This window comes from Lycorma delicatula, chromosome 4, assembly GCF_047948215.1.
Source record: "Lycorma delicatula isolate Av1 chromosome 4, ASM4794821v1, whole genome shotgun sequence".
NCBI lineage: Eukaryota > Metazoa > Arthropoda > Insecta > Hemiptera > Fulgoridae > Lycorma > Lycorma delicatula.
The window spans coordinates 64,198,982-64,226,240 of NC_134458.1; the positions used below are offsets into that span (position 1 = coordinate 64,198,982).

Sequence of the window (27,259 nt, forward strand, 5' to 3'; positions counted from 1 at the left end):
TGGCTCCTTGACAAGTAAGTGCTACATCATTATTGTCTCATTTATAATTTCCTTATTTTTTTTAAAATGATATCTGTAAAAATCAATTTGGTCTGATATTTCATTGTAAATTTCGTGCCTCTCAAAATACAATTGATCATATCTCTTCAAAATTATATAAAATTGTATGGTTTCTCAATTGACAACCTGAAACTTGAAGCTCAATTGACATTCCTTGATCACCCAGTCTGTGAAATAATCTATAAAAGAAAAGTAAATCATTCATTGTAACTTATGGTACCATTGTTGGATGGTGTAAGAATAACAGAATTTCATTAATATTAAGTAAAGCTAGTAAATTTTAAAATGTCTTAAATTGAAAGTAAAAAATCATGCATTGAAATTGAAAATCTACAGTTGAAAATCAAAGCAAGAATAATCCGAATGTGTTGACTAACTTCCTTCACAATAAAGTATGTCAACAAGTATGTCTGGAGTACCATCCAGACATACTGCAAAAATGACCAAGCAAGTTTTGATAGCGAGGAACAAAAAAAAGCTGTTGCCAGATAGTAGGGATTGCAAGGTGTAGTCGGTTATTAATGGTGTCATGTTTAGTATGGCAAAGAAGAGAAAAGTCTACTAGTATATGGCATACATTAATAACATTTAGGCTAATGATTCAGTGCCACATTATTGGCTTTTGGAGGTACAAGGGCTGTTTACGGTTGATCTCACTATCATTAAGTTCTTGGAGAGGATTATGGAAAAGAGGCAAACATGTCTTTAGCAGTGCACCCTAAATAAGGCTACTACCAGTAATGGTGATGTAAGCATATGCTGAGAGATTGTTTCAAGGTGGTACCTTGAATTCAGTTTGTTGTTTCCTGGGATTAAACCTGTTATACACGGTATTGAGATGTGTTAATTATGGTTTCGAATTAAGCCAATACAGTTTCAGCCATTCATATATTATATATATATTTAAATTTTATTAAATAAATATCAATTTCAGTAAAATAACATATATAAATGATTAAGCTTTTTCTGGCACAGAAGGATGTTTAAAACAGCTTGTTAAGCTGGTTGAACAATTTAGACTAAACATAAGCATGAGTTTTTGTCTGAACAAATATGGGTCAGTGATACGGAAAGCGGTCAGTGGCTGCAGATTGAGGTATCTGGAGTGTCTTTGATGGATGTTTTTGGTTTTGTGGCAGCTATGGAACATAGTGAAATCTACAGATACCTTGATTTCTTGCAAAACATGGGATTCAATTATTGCCATGCAAGAAAGACTTTGACATATGGCATCAAAAGTCAAGTTAAAGTTGTCAAGAGTTCCAAATTATGTAGTTCTAATAAAATAAAGGCAATAAACACATTTGCAGTTCTGCTTTCTGCATATAGTTTTGATATTGTAAAGTAGATAAAAATGAATCTCCATGAAATAAATCATATCATACATGTGATGTTCACAAAGTTTCACGCATACCAGCCCATGGGCTCGGTTGAACAGTTCCATTCTATTTCCATACAGTTGCAGACCTCAGGTATTTCTTTAGAGCAAAAAGCATTATAAGCTTACTCCATGGGGAGGTAGTAGGAGGAGGTGATATTAATTACAGCTAAACAAGGGTGATTTCCTATCCTTGTTTAAAGCCCCAATGGTTGATGAGAAGTTTCACAGACGGAGAGGAAAAACCTCCACTGTAGGTTCACTGTGTGCCTCATGGATGGAGAGGTGGATTATAATGCTTCCTTTCGATGGTTAGAACATGTCAGTCTATTTGCTGAGTGCCTTGTACTTACCATAAAGAACAGGGTCTTCACACCTTCAGTTACAGGAAGCAAATAGCAAAAGAACCTATTGTTGCCTAAGGCCTGTATCGTCTGTGTGGCAATACCAATGAATCCATTGAAGATGTAATTAGCAGTTGTTAGGTTCTGGCTCTGGTAGACTACACAAATTGTCACAACAACATGGCCAAAATACTGCATCGGTGTATAGCTCTGAACCTAAAGATACTTGAAGATTCTGTCCCATACTTTTGGTATACTCCTCTATCTGTGCTTGAAAACAATACGCACCATATTTATTATGTTTTACTATTCTTACAACACAGATAAGGAACATAATATGCTTGACATTATAGTGATAGACAAGAAGGAAAAAATCATTTGACCTATAGATGTCGGTTTTTTCCATTGACAAACAACTTGTGGAAGAAATATTGTAAGAAAGTGACATAAGTACAAAGATTTGACAGAAGAGGTGAAGGAGATCTGTGAACAGAAAGAAGTATGCGTTTTTCCTATTCCGCTGAGTGAGATGAATAGAGTATAAACCAACTTGATCTTCAACTAGTTTATCCTGCCAACTCAGAAGGCTGACTTCTTGGACCTGTAGATAAGTAAGGAAGTATACATATATAACATCTGATACTGGTGGCTCAACAGTAAATGATTTGAAATGAGAAACATGAAGCCCAAGTATATTGTAACAACAGCTCTCTTTGCACACAGGTCAAATCTCATATCTTTGTATTATGTATCAGTAATAGACACAATAGTATCATTTTAAGATTTAAGATTTACCACGACGGCCGGCAGAAGAGCTGAAAATCATCGCATTGTGGTAAGACATGCGATGATAATGTTGGTGATTATAATTAAGGTAATATATGTTTCAGTTAATTTATTAAATTTCGACAGTTTAGTCAGTAAACGACAAAAAAAAATCTGGGTATACTTATAGAACATTTTTATTTTTAAATTAAACGTTTTAATTTTTTTTTTTTATATTATTTCGAAATAGTTCGGGAAGTAAAGACGACTATAAGACTGCATAAATTCGTCTGTTTTAAGAAAATCTTTCTTCCTAAACGATAAAATATACATAGTGAAACAAGTACTCTGTAGATATTCAAATATTACTCTATACAGTAAAATTATTGATGGTCCAAATTATTACTTTTCATGAGTAAAAACTTTTTTCAGCGATTTCGATTTCAAAAAAAATATTCCTAATTATATTTAAAAATATTTTTAAAAAAATCTCTCCCTCTTCTTATGAGATCCTACGGAAAAAAGACACTAATCGAGATGATGGTCTTACATGATAATAAAAGCAAACTGATATAAAGGTCCGAAACTTAAATAGCTTCAATTTTTTATGAAACGCAAAGATAACTTGAAAATAGAACGAGTTCTAAGGAGTTAACATGCTAATAGATTGAGGTCGCGATGGCGAATTGTCACTCGTCTACCGTGCAACTCATATTTAGGTAGATTTCATTAGAAAGCTACCTATTGTAATAGGTACCATGATTCGACTTCCGGAAAATTTCGACATGTCTTCGCGTTTCACATCCCCCAGACCCCAAAACCACCATCAGCTCAAAAGTTTATATATATATTTCACTTTTTTGTGAACACGATAACTGCCGTAATTTTGTGCCATTCACATTCGAATTGTTCCTTAAAAATAACTTGTCTCAAAATCTCGGTCGAGTTCGTTAACGATCAAAATCGAACCATGGAGATGGAAATAGGGAGGCTTTTATGAAAAAACAAAATATCGCTATAACTTTGTTATTAAGTAAAATATTGAATTCGTTTAAAGTTCCTACTGTTTTTTGGATAAGGGCCTAAAACTTATGTAAGTAAAGTTTTTTTATATCACCAATGATTGGCCCAGGGGATGGAAAAATAGTGTTTTGAAGACGAAACAAATCGTACCTCCCTTAATAGGCACAGTATCGGATTGGTTGAAAGTGGTCGTTAGTCCTCTAAACATAACCTAAAAACCTTTGTCTGAAACAATTTTTGATATCACCAATTTACGGCGAGAGATGACCAAAATTTTGCTGGAACTGTAAGATGGGGCTTGTCCTATGCTAAACATGTGAAACTTTTTTTCACATGTAACTATTGTCGTATTGAGTAAATTTGAAGTTTTTCTTAACTTTAAGGTGAAAATCTTTTTTATCTCCTACTTAGCACGGGTGAAATCTACCTCCTCCTTCCGGCGTGCCGAAAGGGATTTTTTTCTTTAAAATTTTTAATATCTGAAGAAGAATTTATCCGATTTGGATAAATGTATTAATAAAAATCTCTTTTCTAAATTCAGTTTACCGGATTAACGAACAGCTAAGGGTTAGAGAACGAAATTTAATCCAATAATGCAAATATTAAAACGTGAAAAATGAAGCTGTAAAATTCGGCACACTTTCGATCCTTGCTGCTTGCAAATAGTAGAACTACCAGGATAAATTACCACCTAAACCCTTTTTAAAGTTCAATAAACACAGCGCTAAAAAGATTTATCAAATAGGTCAAACAGTTTCCGAATTGGCAAACTCGGTGCAAAAAACACAGGGATATTCCTATTTATTATAAATATTTTTGGAACATCAGATGATTCATCTCCTCTCCATTTATAAACGATAATACTTTTATAAATTATTCACAAGTATATGTAACAGAAAAGACCGGTGGAAAATATTCCCTTAAAGCTGGCGCTTTATAATTTTGCTAATGAATGTAAATCTGCTTCATAATGTAATTATTTGCTTCATAATAAAAACAACACCTTCGTAATGCCTTTCCATTATCTTCGTCGCGATTTATTTCTGTTGAAGCTTTTCGGCCTGGAGTCAGTGAAGCAGTGAATGGTTTGTTGAGGCTTTTCGCCTTGGAGTTGAAGTAGTTGGGAAGTTATACATCTGACTTATCTTTTCGTTGTAAGGTAGCTGGAGGTATTTTGGTAGAATTTAAGGTTACTTCTGGAGTTTCTCAGGGCTAACCTCGATCCCTTGTTATTTAATCTATTCATTAACGATATCGGTCACAATATTAATTCAAAAGTTTTATTATTTGCGGATGCTCTAAAGATTATGGGCTAACGTCAATAATCATTCTATTCATACTGCTTTACTAAAGGATATAGACAGAATTACTTTGGCCTAATGAAAACAGAATGCCACTTAATTTCAGCAAAACATTTTTTCTTCGTATACTAGGAAAAAACCTTGATGACGAAGTACCTATATAGATGTCCCAACACTCCATACAACTGTATTTCAGTCAGAAAATTAAAAATTATATCAAAACAAAACTCGTATGGTTTTTAAGTGCTAATAAATGAGAAATCGTTTAAATTTGTCCCGAAACGTCAAAATTAAAATAGGACAAAGAGCAAATATTAGCTGCTAAGCAATTGTTAGAGGAGAATATTTGGTTTTTTGCGCTTTAAACACAGGCTTAAGGTAGAATTAGATTAAAAAGTAATCAAAAAAATTATTTTACTTTATGTTTTTATTCAGTTAATTTTGAAAACAATTTAAATAATGAAATATAATCGCATAGGTTAGCAGAAAGTTACTTGAAAGCGCCCGAAAGACTGCCCATTGTTTTTACACTTCTTACAAAGCAAATTATTAAGTTTCAAACAAATCGGAAAAATGTAGCGACAAAATAATATATAGTTCCGTTCCTCGATTATTTTTCGGGATTATTTTCGGCAGACTTCCGGTCGACCAAACGTCTGCCGAAAAATTATCGTTTACGTGTTCCATATAATAAGCAAGAATTAGAAAATTTTGTTACAAAACTTTTACCGGCCCGATTTCATTTATTAAATAACGAATAATCATAGATGTCTATTATATATAAATGAAATCGGGCCGGTAAAAGTTTTGTAATAAAATTTTCTAATTTTTGCTTATTATTTGAAAGGCTTAAACATTGTTTATTATCTGTTAGTGTATACTGTCTATTACATATATTTAACATGTATTTTTTTTAACAGAATGCTAAATTAATAACATATTTTGATGATAGAAATGTAGTGTCTTGCCTTTTATGATATCAGTATCATTTTGTTAAAAACAGTTTTATTTTTATTACAGACATTTTTGTTTTTGAGCGGAAGAAATGATATCTGCGAGACTCTTACCGTATGGTTTACAATTTCATTGTAATTTTTTTTTGGATATCACTGCGTTTTGTTAGATTATTCTTTTATTTATTTATTTTTATGAATTACTGATGGTTGTCTTATGGATTTATTATTAAAATTTATTTCTTTTCTAGAACAAACAAATATACATTTTTTTTTAATTTCTTGGCCAATTCTTTTTTTTTATAGTTATATGATTCACTTCCTATCATATTTTTCCTTTTTTAATAAAACTAGTATAATGACCTTTACGAATCGAAGATCCGCGATGTAATATTGCACTTATTCTTTTGTAAGTGTAAACCTCGATTTTTGTCGTATCCGTGGACACACTTTTTATATTATTATTATTAAATGAACTTGTTTTTATTTCTCCTTTAATTAGTTCAAATAGTTCTAATTGTAGAATAAAAATTTTACCAATCGAATCTATTTCTATTTTATGTAACAAATCTTTGTTGCCACATTTGTAACACTTTCCTACTGCTCGTGTTTTTTTAGTAACTATAATCTCTTGTAAACTAATACTTTTATTTTTTTTAATGAATGATGGGAATTAGAAAACTTGTTTCATATTCAGTACTTTCATTTACATAAGAGCATTTACTATTAAAATAAGCTGTAGTATATTTTCTTTTAAATCTTATCATTTCAAGTACATCAAGTTTTTGTACGAGATCATTTGCAAATTCAAAGGACCGTTAACTACCTTTCTTTTTTCCTGTTTACCGTTCAGATATTACTTCAGAGGATGAATAAGGATGATATGTATGAGTGTAAACGAAGTGTAGTCTTGTACAGTTTCAGTTCGACCGTTTCTGAGATGTGTGGTTAATTAAAACCCAACCACCAAAGAACACCGGTATCCACAATTTAGTATTCAAATCCGTATAAAAATAACTGACTTTACCAGGACTTGAACGCTGGAACTCTCGATTTCCAAATCAGCTGATTTGGAAAGACGCGTTTACCACTAGACCAACCCGGAGGGTGAAGTACTGCTACCTAGCGGCGCGATTCGTAACCCACCTTTTTTGAGGAAAAATGACATATTCGAGTCGAGCGGTTCATGGAAAAAAATCGTTGTCTAACAAAATTCGAGGTATTTTCTGAAAGTATTTTTTATTACAAATCTAACTGAACTGAAATAAATCTAGTTTTAAATGTCTTGGCGACATTTTTTCGAAATTAATTTGAATACTGAGAGTAAAATCGGGAATATCGTGTTTACCCCGCTCTTAAGCACTTTATTTCTGTTTGAAGAATCCGGTTCTTTTTTGTTTCTGTATCGATTTCACCAGAAGGTTTCAGCTCGATAGGATATTATTTTTGTTGTTATTATAAGTATCAACATTTTATTATTATTATTAATGTTTATTTCAGTAATGTCTAATACTGATTATTGTTTTTACTTTTTTTTATCCAGTTGGTCGATTTACGTTACCTGTCGATAAAATTTGTGTGACTTCTGTAAAAATAACAGGTAAGGGTAAACGCAAGGAGGTACAAAGCGTGCAGGAAGTGCACCCGTTCCGCTCGGACTGTTGCGTTTCACCAACGAGTGGACGAGAGTTGAAAAGCTGACTTCGTGGTTCTCGTCGGAACGTCTAGAGGCGGGCGAAAGGATGGGCTCCAAGTTTCGAGCCGGTGAGTGAATTCACTGATTGGTGTATGGGATATGATTATCGCTTCTATATAATTCTACTGGACACGATCCGATAACTATCCTACTTTATGGAGGTCATTTTAAACTTCACCCAGAAACTGTCACACATATATCTCGTAATAAACTATGTCGTGAAAACGCCGTTCCACTGAACGCAATTTAATTATATAAATATTCTTATTCTCCTGAATTTCACTGCATTATTGCTACTAATTATAATAAAATTAGAAACCTTAAGAAATTTTTTAAACCTCTGTACTGTATCCGTGTTTTCCGATTTCCCCTACATTTCATTCTATCTTTTTTCTTATTAATTTGACCATTATGCTGTTCAATGTACCGAATAAAGTGCGCGTATAAAGAAAAGAATAATCTTAACAACACCTAACGATTTAATCGCGAAAGGTTTGGTCGCATAAAATTCATTATTATAGGTAAGTAGCCGCGTTATATCCTTAGGTTTGCCGGACCCAGGATGTCTTTGTTAATCGGACCGAATAGATGATTGTAGAAATAACCGAGAAATCGATATAGTTAAATTGTAATTTTTACGATTAGGCGCGATCTAGCGAGTTTCCATACCGCATAGCCAAGCTTTTAATCTTTTTTTCATCTTATTTTTTCATCTATCATTTAATAATATCTCATCGGATAATTTCCCTTAAATGAATTTTCCCTTCTCGTAACGCGTAAATAATTAATAACGAACGGGTATGATACTCTTTTAATTTTTCTCCACATATATATTTCTTAAGGCTTATCGAATAAATTCACTTTTTTTTCACTGTAACTGTGAATAGGACAAAAATACCTGAAATCGAATCGAAATTGGCGTGATATTTGACATTGAGTTCTTCGTAAAAAATTATTTTTGCGTAGATTTTTAAGTTCTTCATTTAAGGTCGATTAAAAACAACGAACTCTTATACAGGATCGCTCTGCGGTATGTTTAGAAGCCCTTAATATTTAAACTGGATTTAAATTTATCGGTCGGTTTATTTTGTCAGAAATATGCTCAATTTTTTATGGGTCGAGGTGACCAATCGACTTGCAAGTTTTCTGCAAGTATTAATTTTAATTTCCGAATTTACCAAGGGTAAGTGTACCTTAAGTTACAGACGAGGCTAAAAGGCATGGGTTTCGGTCGTTCCAAAACTCGTATCGCTATGCAGAGCTTATTTTAAGAAAAACAAATTGTCATTTTGGTATTAAAATTCACCTATTGTTCAATGCTAAAGGCTGCTATATGAACCAGGTCTTGGGTGGAACGAATCGGACTTAAGCTGTTAGACATCGATATTTCGAGTATATCTTCCACGACTTATGATCCACTTCTTACATTAAAATAATTATATTATACGTATAAAGTAAAATTCTATTCTAAGCATAAGACGATAGAGAAAGATTAAATCTTTATCGTGTATGTGATTCCTTCAAAACTGACGTGTCCGTTTGTTAGAATATCGATTTCAATGGATTCGACGTTGTGCCCTATCGTAGTAGCATAACCGTTCGAAGGTTCCATCGGTAACGGTTGGTACTACGTAAAGGCTTAGTAATTCCTCTATATATTTTTAAAATAATTTATAAATTAATTTTTCAAATAGATCTGGAGGACATGTACGAACATTAAGGACCGTTTACTTTACCGGTTTAAGGAAGGTAAAACACTACGAAAGGTTTTTTGAAAATAGCATATGCAAAAAGACACCGCTTTAATCGCTCAGTATAAGAATATCATTACGTATGCGATTTCATGTTACTGAAATATACTAGCCCTGTAAATAAGAACGTTCGTAGAGAAAATATGCGAATGATGTAATAAAAACAAATTACGTCATAAAGCCGGTGAAATACATCCGGGAAAACAATACGGGCTCGCGCACTGTCATTCGATCGTTGGTCAGTGAAAATCGCTTACGGTTGCGAGTCGTATACAAACGATGCAAAAGACGCTTAATCGACGATTTAAAATGGTGTCACCGGTCACATCTTCTCTCGATGTTCTGTAATATCGCGTCTCACCGAATCGGACCGTATCGCTGCTGGAAATCATATATTAATACGTTACGAACGGATTTTTCAGATTAAAAAAAAAAAATTAACGCGAGCATTGTTTACTTATTTATTTTATTAATGATTTATTTCGTTTTTAACAGCTCGTAAATGTTATCAAATATTTTATAGAGACACCGGTCATTTTTTAAAGTTATGTTTTTAATTCTGTTAAGTAATTACTTTGAAAATAAAAATAAATTAAATAACAAAGCTAATAAATAATATTTTAAAATACACGTTTGGAAACATAAATAATGCTGCATAACAATTAATTATAAATGCATTAATTAATGGCGTTTTAGGTAATTTTTAAATATTTATATTGATTTTCGTTCTGATCTGTTTTTTCCAATTTTAAAGGTACAAACTCGTCTACGATATTTGATTATTTTCCTCCGAAAGTTATAAATTTCTGTCTACGCCACTTTTAGTCTAACTAATGTAATTTTACGTTCAAAATAACTTTAACATCTAAATCTTTTCTTATAACAGCTCAACAAAAATTAAAAAATTAAATTTTGCGGTAAAAATAATCATTGTCGACTGGATTTAAGATTAAATAGAATAAATGTATTTATGACAATGTTTTAATAGGTTTTTTAATTTCAAATTCGGTCGTTTTATAGAAAAAAATTCAAGAGGCCTATTTAATTTTATTCGAAAATATTAAACAAACAAAACGCTATCGACCGTTATTATGTACACGTAATTTTTAATAATCGATGACGGTATCTGATTTAAGTACCTAGTAATTCGGATCGATTATAATTTGTGAAATTACGGGCTATATAAAATTAGATCGACTAAATAATAAATGTATATTCAGCTTTATTTCTCTACACTTTATTTAATAAAAAATTACACTACACAATTAAATTAAAATTAAAAAAAATATATATCACTAGGCTTATACACACGGAACTAGTGGGAAAAATAAGTTAAACGATGTTTTAGAAAAAGTACTTACCGGCATGTTCTGAAACCATAGGAACAAAGGGAAGGCAGTGCGTATTAATAATTAAAAGATAGGACGTTAACGTGTTAATCGAATAAAATGGGACCCTACGTATGGATAACATACAAACATCGCTCAGGCCCTTCGACCGCACCGAAATGCTGGCATTCAAGAAAACTATGGGGTAAGTTATATAATAATTTTCTGTAGAATTTTCATTTTTCTACTATTAAATAAGTTTCCTAAGAAAATATATATAAATGTTAAATTTTGTCCTAGCATTAAAATAACGTATTCATTATTTAAATACAAGGATTCAAATATACAAACGGGTGCACGCGTGCGCACGTGTGTATTGTGTTTGTATGAGAGGGAGGGATTGCTCAATAATCTAGAAAGATTTAAATATTTTCCCATTTTCTGGTTTATTTCCGCGAAGAGCATCAGAATCAGCGCGGTTTTAATTAGTTACGGCATTTTCTCATAAGATAATTTACGATAGACTACATCTTTGGTAATGAAAAAAAAATCTCTTCTATTCGCTTAAATATGTATCGGTGACTTTATGTTTCTCAAAAAAATAGAATCGATACTAAATTTGACGTTCCGCATCTATACGGTGTAAAAATTAAACGAGTAAATAAAAAATAGAAAAATTAAGTTCGTTTCTTAAAATGAATGCAGTGTTTGAAATCTACATCACTCAGAAAAACTAAAGGAATAAACACAGATTTAATCGGGGCGTGGAGAACGCCGATGTGTAAACTTAGCCGGATATCACAAGCGCGACTAAAAGTATTTAAAAATAGTGATATTTAAGCCTACCAGGGTCCGAATGAATAAAAACTCTTAACTTATCCACGCCTAATGAAATCGCCTATAAAAGAGTAATTAATGTTATTACCGGTGTAATTTATGGTATTCACGACCTGAAACTACTAAAATTTTATCGGATTCGCGACCTTTTACGAGCAGGCATGTGAATTCATCCAACCGTGGACTCATCCCGGATATACGAGGTGAAGCGTAATTTTACATACCAACGGCAGCACCTCGTGGCGTTGTGGTAGCTCTGTGAGCGACAGGAATATCTGTAAGATTTGAGAATTATTTTCGGGTTCCATAATTTATTTTTAACATCTGTACAGCTTATTTAATCGCACTCAGAAAATTCTGAAGTCGATAATTCATCCGATTAAATATTTGAATTGCTGTATATTCGATTACTATGGTAAAAAATGGGACTGTAAATGCTATAAAGCGACTGTCCGGTTGATAATTAATCAAATAAGGTAACAGTGTACCTGCGGTAAGAGCGAGTAAAAGTGTCGACCGGTAAGAGGATCTGTAAGTCCGTTTTATTTCGTGTACGGTATTACCTTAAACCGGTCCGCAGCTGTGCCTGAAACACGATTTCACTGATTTTTTCTCCTCACCAAATGTAACTTCCGAACCTTTTACCGTTTGTTAATCGACGGTCGTATTTAAAAAAAAAAATTTAACGAATCCAATGCTATCATCTGACCCCTTCAGGGTATACTTACTTCACTAGCGATTAATAAATTCAAAGACAAATAAAATATATCTAATAACAAAACAAGTCGAAATAATTTAATTAGCGGATTCTGTCTTTCGTTTTAAGCAACTCGAATATGGCAATAGTCGCGCCGAATGCAAACGTGACCGTTTGTTAAACGTTTTAACTAGAAATGAGTTTTTCTCATTAGGTAGAAATCTCGAGCGGCTCTTTTACTACCCCATCGCATGATGAAATAATCCGAGCTTCACTCTGCCAGTTAAATATTTGATATAAAATCGCCGAGTGTAACGAGGTTATTCCACGGCCACAAAACTATATTTCATCACGGACAACTATTACTTTTGTAACGAAAAATACTATCGTTATCAATAATAAATATTCAACAGAATTAAAAAAAAAAAATGATAGAAAGAAAAATATAAAAGTTTCTTTTAATGATATTCAAAGACTCTAGGAGCGTTTTAATTATTTAAGGCCTTTAGGAGTGTAAACCACCCGAGGTACAAGAAGCACCGGCCAGGCTTACTTTCAATGAGAGTGATGATGTTCACCATGCATCCAATCCCTGAGGGGAACGGGCTCCTTTAAGTCGTAGGGTTTAATTTTGCCTACTTACCAGGGAGCCTGGAGCGCTTGATAAGCGAATGTATGTTCGGCTAATCGAAGAAAGCAAAAAATCATCTTTCACTCGATCGCTTTCCCTAGTATCCGCGTGATGGGGCTTGTTTTGTTTAGCACAACTAATCCTTTTCAGGCGAACCCACCGGGTTGGTCTAGTGATGAACGCGTCTTCCCAAATCAGGTGATTTGGAAGTCGAAAGTTACAGCGTTCAATTCTTAGTAAAGGTAGTTAATTTTATACGGATTTGAATACTAGATGGTGTATAACAGTGTTCTTTGGTGGTTGGGTTTCAATTAACCACACATCTCAAGAATGGTCGAACTGAGACTGTACAAGACTTCATTTACATTCATACATATCATCCACATTCATCCTCTGAAGTTAATACCCAAACGGTAATTCCCGTAGGCTAAACAGGAAAAAGAAAGTTCTTTTCGGGTGACATTTTTTTCATATCGGGTCACCTTTAAGCGTTCCGATTATCACAGAGAGAACCGGTGAAATACTATTTTTTTTATTTCCAAAAAAAACTCGGTTCACAGTAACACTTGTACCCGACAAAAAACCTATTTTTTCCTTTTGATTAAAAGAAATACGATAGAAATTTATCGAAAGGTAGCTAAGATAAGGTCAACTAAATAAAAAAGTCATGTACAATCCATTAAGAGTATATCGAAATACTAATATTTACCGTACAGCTTGTGTTTTTCGACTTTCTGATAGGCCTGTAAATAGTACATTTGTAACTTTGGTTTGGTACGAATTAGTCAATCGAATGTGAACCGAACAAGTAAACGAATTTACAAATTTTCCTATTTCCCTACGATGAAGAAGAAATGAAGGATGAGAATTTTATTAAATTATTTATTAAAACATTAAAAACTAATTTTTTTTTTCTTTAACCCAGAATAAATAATTATATATATATATATATATATATATATATATATATATATATATATATATATATATATATATACTCGTGTATGTGTATATACATTTCTAAATGTTTCTAATGGAATTGAAAATATATTGCATAACAAAATATTACTGATAATAATGTAAAATCGTAAATCTTAAATATTACGTAACTACAATAACTGCGCAAGTTAGTTTAGGCAAGAAAGATATAAACAAGCAGTAGTGCACATGTTGCAAAAAATATAATAGAACAACCTTCATCGTTAATACTGGATTTGTTAAAAATAGCAATATTTCACGATCATCAGTTTTTTGTACTTTCCGTATTCTTTTGTCCGGAAATGATTAAACTATTTACAAATTTCGACCGGATAACAAACACATTTTATATTTGTGAATTTAGCACAAATTTCTCCCGGGATTTTCATAACCTATTCTATTATTGAAAATAATGGAAAAATTCATATAAACATATGTCCTAAAATACTTCGTTTGCGAGATACGGCTAGTAAAAGATTTCGCTCGGATTTCAGCTACCCCGGTAAAATGAGGTCAACTGTCATTTTTACGACGTTAATAAAGGAGTAGAATTAGTGAGAGATTTTTAATAGTTTTTGATTTGAAAAATCGAATAAAATTGGTCCCAAAACCGTATCTGTAGCAGTTTTGGGAAAATCTCGGGTGAAAACCAATAAATTGAGGTAAAAAACCCTGTCTTTTATGTTTGACATACAATAACTTTGTTAAATGGTTTATAAGCATATTAAACCTTTACGAAAAACCTGTACAGAATTTAATTCTAAACAAAATGGTGTAAGATAAGTTGAATAAAATAAAGAAAGGTTAGAAAAATTCGCATTTGTTTAGAAACAGTACATTACTACATTTGACAGAAAAGTACGTGTTTAATGTAAACAAAAACCAGTTTTTTTTTTTGGTGATGTGAAAGATTTGTAAAAACAAAATTTATGGTTCAAAATTGCTGTTAAAACATTTTTAAAAAAAATGAAAATTACACTTCAATTGTAGAATAAAAATAAATAATTAAAAATTACTTATAATTTTAATTTTTTTATTAATGACAGAAATACAATAAATTATTTGAAATTATTATTTCAAAGTTAGCTATAAAATAATTACAGCTGATCACCAATGCGCAATGCTGTATTAGTGTTTTAATCATTCTGTAAGGTACATTGAGTATATCGGGTACTGTGAACTGTGCTGCCGTTAGAGAAGTTTTTCTGTGAATTTTAGTTTAAACGTGATCGCTTTGTCATTGAAGTAATGCTGCAACAGACAGAATTTACAACAAAAGAATACGCTGATACGGTACTTATTTTGGATGTGTGTAATGGTAATGCTACAGCTGCTGGAGTAGAATATGGAATACGTTTTCCGAATCTCAGAATTCCAGATCCCAAAACAATTAGCGCGTCTTTTCGCAATCTTCGGGAAACAGGTTCACTACCTAGTATTCGTACCAGCTACAAATGATCTGTTCAATACGAAGCTATTACTGATGAAATTATTATCGTCTTCAAGTCCAGGCGTCGGTATACGACGTCTTTCTAAGCGGATCGGAGTTTCGCATTAGATGGTTTGAGGACACTTAAACAAAACAAGTTTTACCCTTACCATAAACAGACAGTTCAACATCTACATCCAGGAGAAGGTCCACTTAGTTTGGAATTCTGCGACTGGTGACAACTCTACAAGTGTGTTTTGTTTACCGACGAGACAAATTTCACTCGAGATGGCGTCAATTTACGTAATGAACATACATGGCAGAAGCAAATCTTCATGAAATGGCGGGAGGCAATTTTCAACAATGAAACAGCGTCAATATATGGTGCGGCCTTCTTCACAATCAGCTGTTTGGACCGTTCATATTAGCTGGCCGCTTAAATTCTGAGGTTTACTTGCACTTTCTTCAAGAAAAATTGCTGTAGCTGCTTGAAAATGTTCCTCTGTCGCTGATACACAGTATTCTTCCAACACGATTGTGCGCCTCCCCACATCTTTTGTGCCATTTCCATTACTTAAATCATCATCTCCCTGAGAAATGGATCGTTCGTGGAGGTCCAAATTCCTTGCCACCAAGATCCTCTGATCTAACGCCTTTAGATTTTTTTGTCAAGGGATGGATGAAAAATATTGTATACAAAATAAATATATTCTTGTGTGTTATTAATTGTCCTGTTAATTGTTACTGTTAGGAGAAGACCAATTTGGTTTCAGGAAAAGTATAGGGACAAGGGAAGCAATTTTAGGCCTCAGATTAATAGTAGAAGGAAGATTAAAGAAAAACAAACCAACATACTTGGCGTTTATAGACCTAGAAAAGGCATTCGATAACGTAGACTGGAATAAAATGTTCAGCATTTTAAAAAATATAGGGTTCAAATACAGAGATAGAAGAACAATTGCTAACATGTACAGGAACCAAAAAGCAACAGTAGCAATTGAAGAACATAAGAAAGAAGCCGTAATAAGAAAGGGAGTCCGACAAGGGTGTTCCCTGTCTCCGTTACTTTTTAATCTTTACATGGAACTAGCAGTTAATGATGTTAAAGAACAATTTAGATTCGGAGTAACAGTACAAGGTGAAAAGATAAAGATGCTACGATTTGCTGATGATATAGTAATTCTAGCCGAGAATAAAAAGGATTTAGAAGAAACAATGAACGGCATAGATGAAGTCCTACGCAAGAACTATCGCATGAAAATAAACAAGAACAAAACAAAAGTAATGAAATGTAGTAGAAATAACAAAGATGGACTACTGAATGTGAAAATAAGAGGAGAAAAGATTATGGAGATAGAAGAATTTTGTTATTTGGGAAATAGAATTACTAAAGATGGACGAAGCAGGAGCGATATAAACTGCCGAATAGCACAAGCTAAACGAGCCTTCAGTAAGAAATATAAGTTGTTTACATCAAAAATTAGTTTAAATGTCAGGAAAAGATTTTTGAAAGTGTATGTTTGGAGTGTCGCTTTATATGGAAGTGAAACTTGGACAATCGGAGTATCTGAGAAGAAAAGAAGCTTTTAGAAATGTGGTGCTATAGGAGAATGTTAAAAATCAGATGGGTGGATAAAGTGACAAATGAGGAGGTATTGCGGCAAATAGATGAAGAAAGAAGCATTTGGAAAAATATAGTTAAAAGAAGAGACAGACTTATAGGCCACATACTAAGGCATCCTGGAATAGTCGCTTTAATGTTGGAAGGACAGGTAGAAGGGAAAAATTGTGTAGGCAGGCCACGTTTGGAATATCTAAAACAAATTGTTAGGGATGTAGGATGTAGAGGGTATACTGAAATGAAACGACTAGCACTAGATAGGGAATCTTGGAGAGCTGCATCAAACCGGTCAAATGACTGAAGACAAAAAAAAAAAATTAATTGTCCGCATTATAGACGCGACTGAGCAGATTAAGGACAGCCCTGAATAATTAAAAAGAGCAAAAGATGCAGTACAGAAGCGTGCCAAGTATTGAAAACGGCGAGCTCATTTTAGAACATTTATTATGTACTGGTACACATAATGCATTTTGGTTTAGAAAACCGTTTTTAAATAAAATTCGAATTTTTCTAACATTTTTATTTTTATTTATTCAACTTATCTTTCAACATTTTGTCCAGAATTGAATTCTCTACAAGTTTTATGTGTTTATTACCCATTTAACAAAGTTACGTACGTTAAACATTAAAACAGGGTTATTTACCCAAATTTATTGGTTTTCATCCGAAAACACCACTTTAGATACACTTCTGGGATTTATTTTATTCGATTTTTCAGGTCAAAATCATAAGAAATCACTAATTTTGCTTCTTAACTAAAGTTCTAAAAATTTCAGTACGACCTCATCTTACCGGAGTAGATGAAATCCGAGCGAAATATTTCACTAGTCGTAACTCGCAAAGGAAGTATTTTAGGACATACGTGTATATGAACTTTTTGCATTATTTTTACGAATAGAATAGGTTATGATAGTCCCGGAAGAAGTTCGTGGTAAACCTGTATTTTTTTTTGTCTTCAGTCATTTGAGTGGTTTGAGGCAGTTCTCCAAGATTCTCTATCTAGTGCCAGTCGTTTCATTTCGGTATACCCCCTACATCCTACATTCCTAACAATTTGTTTTACATATTCCAAATGTTACCTGCGTGCACAATTTTTCCCATCTACCTGTCCCTCCAATATCAAAGCAACTATTCCAGGATGCCTTAATACGTGGCCAATAACTATATTTTGCCAAATGCTTCTTTCTTCATCAATTTGCCGCAACACCTTTTCTTTTGTCACTTTATCCACCCATCTGATTTTTAACATTCTCCTGTAGCACCACATTTCAAAAGCTTCTAATCTTTTCTTCTCAGATACTCCGATTGTTCAAGTTTCACTTCCATTTAAAACGACACTCCAAACATATACTTTAAAAAATCTTTTCCTGACGTTTAAATAAATTTTTAATATAAGCAAATTATATTTCTGTATGAAAGCACGTTTCACCTGTTCTATTCGGCATTTTATATCGCTCCTGCTTTGTCCATCTTTAGTCCATCTTTTACAAAATTCTTCAACCTCCATAATCTTTTCTCTTCTCGTTTTTATATTCAATGGTACATCTACATTATTTCTACACATTTCATTACTTTTGTCTTGTTCTTGTTTATTTTCATCCGATAGTTCTTGCGTAGGACTTCAGCCATGCTGTTCATTGTTTCTTCTAAATCTTTTTTACTCTCAGCTAGAATTATTATATCATCAGCAAATCATAGCATCTTTATCTTTTCACCTTGCACTGTTACTGCACATCTAAATGTTCTTTAACATCACTAACTGCTAATTCTATGTAAAGATTAAAAAGTAACGGGGATAGGGAACATCCTTGTCAGACTCGCTTTTTTATTACGGCTTCTTTCTTATGTTCTTCAATTATTACTGTTTTGTAAATGTTAGCAACTGTTCTTCTATATCTATACGGGAACCCTACATTTTTTTAAATGCTGAACATTTTATTCCAGTCTACATTATCAAATGCCTTTCCTAAGTCTATAAATGTCATGTATGTTGGTTTTTTTTCTATAATCTTCCTTCTACTAGAGCGGGGAAAACTGGCCGCTTATAAACGGCGAGTCAGTGTGGCGAGAGCCGCATTGTCGGACCGTGTGGGAGTTCCTCGATGAGGTTGCGAAGTTCAATTGTCATCGCTAGAATTTTTTTTTTTAATTAACCTGGTTATACTGATTCCTATAGCGTCGCGGTGGGAAGTTTTTCCTGAGATAATGGCTGGCCACCAGCCAGATACAACCTCCAAGCTCTTTAAATGGTGGACAGGCACTAGCTGGCATACAGCGACCGAGGCGTGACAGCCTAAATTGCTGTCTTTTATTTTATTAACGTTAATGACTTTTAGTAATTAGTAACAAGGGGTGCGCCTTCCCGATCTAGATTTAGTTTGACAAGTAAGCGGTTGGGACACATAAGCGGGTGGTGAATAGCAACCTGCTTAATCCGCTCATGCTGATAGCTAGCTCACTAAAAGCTTTTAGGTAACGAGGTCGCTAAACTGTTTTAGAAGCACAGTAGCTGTATCTTGGCACTGACATTTGGTCTATGCTCTATGGCGACCGAATGGGGTGGTGGCGAGAGAATTGCCAGTTAACCATACTTCCTTCTACTAGTAATCTGAGCACTAAAATTGCTTCCCTTGTCCCTACAGTTTTCCTGAAACCAAATCTCCTCTCAGTTTCTTTGTACAGAATTCTAGTTAAGATTCTAGTTAAGATGACGCATGTATAGTTAATTGATTAATGAGTAGCAAATTGTTCTGTATTCTACACATTTATCTGCTCCTGCTTTCTTTGGTATCATGACAATAACACTCTTTTTGAAATCTGATGGAACTCCCCCTTTTTCGTAAATATTACACATCAGTTTGTATAATCTATCTATTGCTTCCTCACCTGCACTGCGCAGTAATTCTGCAGGTATCCTGTTTATCGCAGGAGCCTTTCTGCCATTCAAATCTTTTAACGCTTTATTAAATTCAGATCTCAGTATTGTATCTACCTTTTCATCCTCTTCGACTTCTTCTTCTTCTTCTATAACACCAGTGTCTAATTCATTTCCTCCATATAACTCTTCAATATATTCCACTCACCTATTGACCTTATCTTTCATATTATACATCGGTGTACCATCTTTATTTAACACATTATTAGATTTTAATTTATGTACCCCAAAATTTTCCTTAACTTTCCTGTATGCTCTGTCTATTTTACCAATAATCACATCTCTTTCCACTTCTGAACACTTTTCTTTAATCTACTCTTCTTTTGCTAATTTTTACTTCCTGCTTATAGTATTTCTTAACTGTCGATAGTTCCTTCTGCCTTCTTCATCACTAGCATTCTAATCCATTCTAATATCCAAGGTTTCCTACCAGTTCTCTTTGTTCCGCCTAAGTTCGCTTCTGCTGATTTAAGAATTTCCTTTGTAACATTCTTCCATTCTTCTTCTATATTTTCTAACTTATCGTTTTTACTCAGACCTCTTGCAATGTCCTCCTCAAAATTCTTCTTTACCTCCTCTTCCTCATACTTTTCTAAATTCCATCGATTCATCTGACACCTTTTCTTCAGGTTTTTAAACCCCAATCTACATTTTATTATCACTAAATTATGGTCGCTATCAATGTTTGCTCCAGGATATGCTTTACAATCGACGAGTGGATTTCTAAATCTTTGTTTAACCATAATGTAATCTATGTGATACCTTGCAGTAACACCAGACCTTTTCTGAGTGTATTCTTCTATTATGATTTTAAAACTGGGTGTTAGCAATTACTAAATTGTACTTCATGCAAAACCCAATAAGTCGGTCCCCTCTTTCATTCCTTTTGACCAGCCCGTATTCTCCCACAATATTTCTTTCTTTGCCTTTTCCAATGCTTGCATTCCAATCTCCAACTATTATTAAATTTTCATTCTCTTTTATGTGTTTAATTGCTTTGTCAATCTCATCATATACACACTCTACTTCATCATCATCATCATGGGCACTTGTAGGCATATAGACGTTAACAATCGTTGTTGACTTAGATTTTGATTTTATCCTTATTACAACGATTCTATCGCTAAGCTTTTTGAAATACTCTACTCTCTTCCCTTTCTTCTTTTCATTACGAAACCTATTCCTGCCTGCCCTTTACTTGACGCTCAGTTATTTATTTCAGGCATAAGCCGGAATTAGCCGAGAAGCCTGATTAGTCGAGCATAATATATACGACATCGCTTTCAGTGCGGTTAGAGGCTAACCTAACGTTTAAAATATTCTTCACAATTAACAAATTTAAAATTTTCTCCCTTCACAGGTGAAAATTTTATGAAATTACGTTTTGACAGATTAGATTTATCTATCGTCTACGTTTTGACTTAGCTCCGTATCAGTATCGAGCTAAAGTTTACTGGGTCGTCTAAACTTCTCGCGATGACTTGAAAAAAAAGTTGACTGAATTCGTACGAAATAACTTAGCGAATTTAGCTCAGTTACCTATGCAATAAACTGTTGTACCGGTAAGACGAGGTAATTAATTTTAGCGAGCATTGAAAATTGGCGAAGTATAAAATAACAAAATAAATAAAAGTATCGTATAACACTATGTGCAGCCGTAATCTAAACAATAAAATGTCAAAAATTGTACATCGTCACGATTAGGATTCAAAATTTCCATTGCACATTTTTGCGGAATTAATACGATCAGGTTTCGAGTCTTTCAAGATAAAAGATCCACCGTTTTCAATAATTTTTTGGCTACTTTTAAGCAAATTCAGGAAAACTGACCACACGCACATGTACGCAACTCGAAAGACTAACGTGTACGGAAAAGGTTTTCGATGTACCGACAGTTATTTTTTTAAATGACTTTTATATCGCTAGCCTTTATAACGAACTTTTTGTATATATTTTATTTCAATTAAATATAAGTTTAAAGGGATCCGTCACCGAAAAATATTTTCGAGTAGAATTCTGGAGTGGAAGTTTGATGTATAGGGCGTTCGTTCTAGACATTAAATTAATCGGTTAATAATCGGTACTGTGATTATTAGAGGCCGATCATGTGCCAGTTTTTTAATCGAAATTTTACCCTTTTTTCAGATAAAAAAATGTAATAGTAATTAATATTAATAATAATTAAATAATCTTATATTTTTATTATTATCTTATACATTAAAAAAATTGGGCTGTAAATTTATTTCCAGTCTGTCTGAGCATTCTACCAGGTGGATCAAACTGATATTGTTTTATTTTGCTTGGACGACCCACAGATATGTCTTCAAGCGTTATCGGACCCCAAACTTGAGTCTGCTCTGAGGATTTTTAAAAAAACCCTCATTTGTTACTTAATTGAGGAATTTTCCGAGGTTATTACTCACAGGAAAATCAGTTTGAAGGTCTATCGATGCTTGACATATCTGCGGGCCATTCCGAGTAGAATAAAAATACATCAGTCCTGATCCGTCCAGTAGAACATCTGGACGGATTGAATATAAGTTTTGAGCACGCATTTTATATAACATTATTTTATTAATAACGCTGGGGAACAGCAAAGGACACTAGTTAATGTTATTATTTACATTTTTTATTAATATGAATTTCATACGTCTATTAATAACTGGTTTTGGTTAGTTTACATAATCAAGAATCATACACTGTATGTTTTTAAAGTATTTTATATATTTTTGTAACTTCAATGAAGACGAGCTGTTAATTAAAAATGAACCGTAGACTTCAATCGCGATTAATCGGACGTAAAAGAAAGATTATTAAGTGTAAAATTAGAGTAGATTAATACAATATTTAGCGATGTTTTTTTTTTCTATTTATATGAAAGGGAATCATACAAATTTATAGATAACAATGAACGCACGTCTTTTCCTGAGAACTGTTGTTTTAATTTTTTTTTTTTACATAAAAAAAAATTAACGGAACTTCGTTCGTTAAGTGGAAAATTAGATATTATATTTAATTAATGAGAACGTAAAGAATGTTCGATGAAAAAGTGAATCATTTTGATAGCGATGTAATCTAACAGTTATGAATAAACCGCTAATTACTACGTAAATAATACGTAAGTTCATTAGCATTGTACTGGGTGATTTTTTTAACACAGTTTTTATCGTTGAATTCTTTGTTTATTTAAATCGCTTTTCGTAACTAACGCGAGTTAGCAATGATTTACAACGACTATGCAAAAAGATTATACGAATAGCAAACTCCGCCAAACTCCAATAGGAAAAACGAAACGAAAGGTTTTGTGAACCGCCCGAGAACGCTTAAGGGATCGTAAGAAGACTTTCTGAAATCGATGTGACTGAAGACGATGGAATAAAAATTCTATACATCATGGTTTACTTAAATTAATTAAAAAATGAATTTACCGATAACATATTTATTTAACCAAGTATTTGTATAAAAATGCCGTTCAGAATATAAATTGCTTCAGCTTATCGATTTACCGGATACGAGCACATAATGAATAAACCTAAATGATTTATACAAAAATGTTTTTGATTAAACCTTGCTTATTTAAGATTCCTTTTCTTTGGGTAAATTTTAACAGAATATTTGTATTATACATAAATCCGATTCGAGAATCGTATCGGTATGTTTACATAAATTAAAAATAATAATTTAATATTTACGGTATTCGTTCAGAAGTATCCGTGAAAATAAATAGACGTAATGAAATTTTGGATGAGAGAATTTAAAAAAGACCGGGTAAATGATAAGGTTTGTTAAACCTTAATTTGTGTAAACGAGTCGATCCCGTTAAATGGATAAATACTAAAAAAAAATTATTATACCGAAGCGACGAGTTCACCCGATTAGTATAGAATTACGATAGTATACTTTTTTTTTACCTCTTGATGTCTCTCGATTAATAAACTTTCAGTATCTTGGAATCGCATTATTCTCAAATTCACAAATGTGAACTCTATATTCCGAGCAGGTTTTCCAAAACCGGACGTAGAAAAGGGGGTTTCTGCTGTGCGTATAATTTATTTTCCTTTCACAATAAGAAAAAAAAGTTACAAATTTTTTACTTTTTATCGATATAAATAATTATAATAATGATCGGCCATAGTTACGTTGAAATCGTAATCATCGACAAACCTATTATGAAGCAAAATGTATAATCACGCCATCTAGAGGAAGTTGTGTGAACTACGGACTATCGTTTATAAGCGAGAGGGAATTAACAGTACAGATAACTTTGTTGTCGCTTTTATGATTTTATTTTATTGTATCGTATCAAGTTTAATGTTGAAAATTCTGCTTAGTTTTTATCGGTTTACCATGAAATACTTCAGGTATTAAAATCAAAAAAAAATTTTTTTTAATTTATATTATACAGATTTTTTTTATTACGTGCATCATCGCATCGTGCTTTATTTTTCTTTCGCTCTCTAATCGGTAAAGTTATTTATTATTTATATTTAGATCCCGTATGTTTTAGTTTCGGCTAAGAACGTTTTCGAGATACAAAACAAATATTTTAACCGTACACGGGCTTACGACGGAATGATTATTATACCAAGTTATTTTCTATTATTTCTTTTAATGCCGCATACGATACAAATTTCCGTAATCGTAAAATAATCATTAGCCAGTTTTCCAAGAAATTGTTGTGAATTACCTCAAGGAATATATTCCTAATTTCTAATCTTTAAAGAAATTATGAGTAGATTAAATTTCTATAAAATTAACGGAAGATAAGGGCGATATCATAGTTTCTTCAACGTAGGTTACATTTTAAACCGAGTCAGAAAATGGATTGTTTATTTGTTTAGTAAATATGTCGCTGTTGCCCATCGACATAATCAATCAAACGAAGCGAGTTGTAATTCGGCCTTTCGGATTTCGTCCGTTCGTGTGTTTGTCAAACGGTTATGGCGAAACGGTTTTCTGATATTTATGAAAATTTCTAGCAACATTCCTTGCTATTAGGCGGAACAATATATGTACAACATTTTTTCATAAAAGTTTCCGTTTCAAAACAGCGCCGATAAAGCTATCTGGAAGAGCGCGAGTAATAAACTCTCATCGAATCACCGCTTTACGGATGATTTATGTGTGTCGTATTTACTATTCTTTAAATATTTATCGTTTATACCTAAGTTCAAAAAAAAATTAAATATAATTAAGATTCTAAATATATATATATATATATATATATATATATATATATATATATATATTTACATTTTATTTTAAAATATAAATATAATTAAGATTCTTCTCAACAGTTCATGATTTCCGGTGCTGAAAACAATTCTTACGATATCGCTGATACAGTGATATTATTTTTAAGTACCGGCTAAACTTTCCACGATCAGTTAAAAATCTACAATTCCGATTGGTATTTTATTTTAATTTTATTAATTCATTTTTCTTGTAAACATGATTTTCTTAAATTCAGTACAAAATGAGCGAAATTATTATTAATTAATTGGCATAAAACGGGTAATATTATAATTAAAGTTTTTTAATTACATATTATTATATAAAAAAAAAATACAACGGTTGAAATTATTCGGAAATTGATCCGAGCTAAATAATGTGTGGAAAAAAGCCGAAATAAAACAAAAAATCTATCGGTTGTTGAAATGCTGTTACACACTAATACTAGATGAAATTATAATTAAAGCGAATAGATTTTCTTACTCCTGAAAACGCTATTCTGTTTTGTATGATTAATGTAAAATATAAACAGAATAGGCTACAATAAAAATTTAAAAAATAAGTAACATTCTTTTTTTTATGAGACATGGTCCGTAGACTTTTTTTAAAAATAACATTCAACCTTAACGCAGCAGCATCGTGCATATCGTTATTCTGTCATTCTCTAAAAATACTACTAAATAATAGAAGTGCGTACCCATGAATCCACACGTGCGCATGAGCGCGCGCATACAGACAGTACGCGCAAAACGATTAGTTATTAAGGCATTGTTCAAGCTTATTATGCATTACCTATATGTAGTGTTTTGGTCATAAAGGATTTCAAAAATGCTCTAAACGTCTTTCCAGCTTTTCTACGTATATATTTTTTTCTTTTTCCTGTTTAACCTCCGATAATTACCTTTCAGATAAATTTCAGAGGATATGTACGAGTGTAAATGAAGTGTAGTCTTGTGCAGTCTCAGTACGACCATTCTTGAGATGTGTGTTTAATTGAAACCCAACCACCAAAGAACACCGGTATCCACGATCTAGTGTTCAAATCCGTGTAAAAATAACTGACTTTACTTGGACTTGAACGCTGGAACTCTCGACTTCCAGATCAGCTGATTTGGTTTCTACGTTTATTAAAAAAAGAAAACGTTACGGAAGGCTGTATTAAAGTTATAATCGACGAACCTCTGATAGATTGGTTTTCATCAAAAGTAAATCCGATTGAAAGTTCAGCTAGTAGAAACAAATATTTTATTCAGTTCGGTACATAATAATAATAATAATTATATTCATCATGTCAGGGACGGGAATGAATGGTAAACAAAAGACAAAAATGAATTCCCCAGCGTTTGTCTGGATGGAAACGAGGGAAACCATGGAAAATTTTAATCAGAGTAGCATCTCAGAATATGCGAATAATTATAAATAATAGGAGGGGTTAAATTCCAAATTAATACATAAAAATAATAAATATATGAAATAACATTAAAGCAAGTATGTAAAGTCGCTAAATAATCAAACTACGCAAAAAAAGCTATTCGGATGGCGTTAACGGAAATTGTTGGTAAACATATTTGCACATGTTAAACAAAGGTGCAAAAATTCTGTTTTTTCTTCAATTAGTATTTAAAATCTTATCGACAGAGTAGTAGTATTGTTTATTTAAAAGAAATTCTTTTCATTTTATTTTAAATAGATCGGCCTAAAGGTAAGGTAATTTATGCTACGCTGAAGTATTCTGTTGAATTACTCAAAAATATTTCTGCTATTCGGTTATAGTTAAACGAGTGTTTTTTTTAAAATAAACATTATATTATTTTTAGCAAAAGATTATAATCATAAATATAAATGCATCGATGAGTTAGAAATTTTTAATTTACTGCCTATCGGTCTGAAAGATTAATATGTGAGCACCAAAAATAAATGTCTAGCAATCCGATTTTGTATTTTGATTATTTTTTTCTGTCTAATTGAAGGATCTCTAAAAGGTGATATTATGTTTCAGACAGGAGTACAGGCAGTTTAATAAATATCTAACAACGATGACGAGCTTAGCCTTTTAAGATGCTTCAAAGCGGAAGAGTACGGTTTGATAACATTAAAATCGAAATCAATTCGATCATCGTTGATGAATTTAACAAGATATCTCGAAGTAAATAAACTTCAACCAAATTTTTTCACTTCTTCGATATCTACATTTACCGGTGTAGAAGTTTATCGGGCGATATTTATATTCCAGCGAGTTACGCCGGAGTTTGGCATAAATTATAAATGAGGTAACATACAAGAACAGCAACTCGGGTGGG

General features: G+C 32.7%; 1 protein-coding gene across 3 annotated transcripts in view; it reads left to right on the plus strand.

Moving 5' to 3' along the window:
- Positions 1-27,259, plus strand: part of emp (epithelial membrane protein) — a 236,494-nt gene that overhangs the window by 22,776 nt on the left and 186,459 nt on the right. For 2 of the 3 annotated variants that reach the window (XM_075363163.1, XM_075363164.1), the window contains exon 2: positions 7,368-7,588. In XM_075363163.1, the coding sequence (XP_075219278.1) occupies positions 7,567-7,588 (22 nt within the window). In that variant the 5' untranslated portion in view covers positions 7,368-7,566. Of the gene's footprint in view, positions 1-7,367; positions 7,589-10,650; positions 10,805-27,259 lie in introns of those variants that run through there. The other variant, XM_075363159.1, reaches the window with a different exon arrangement.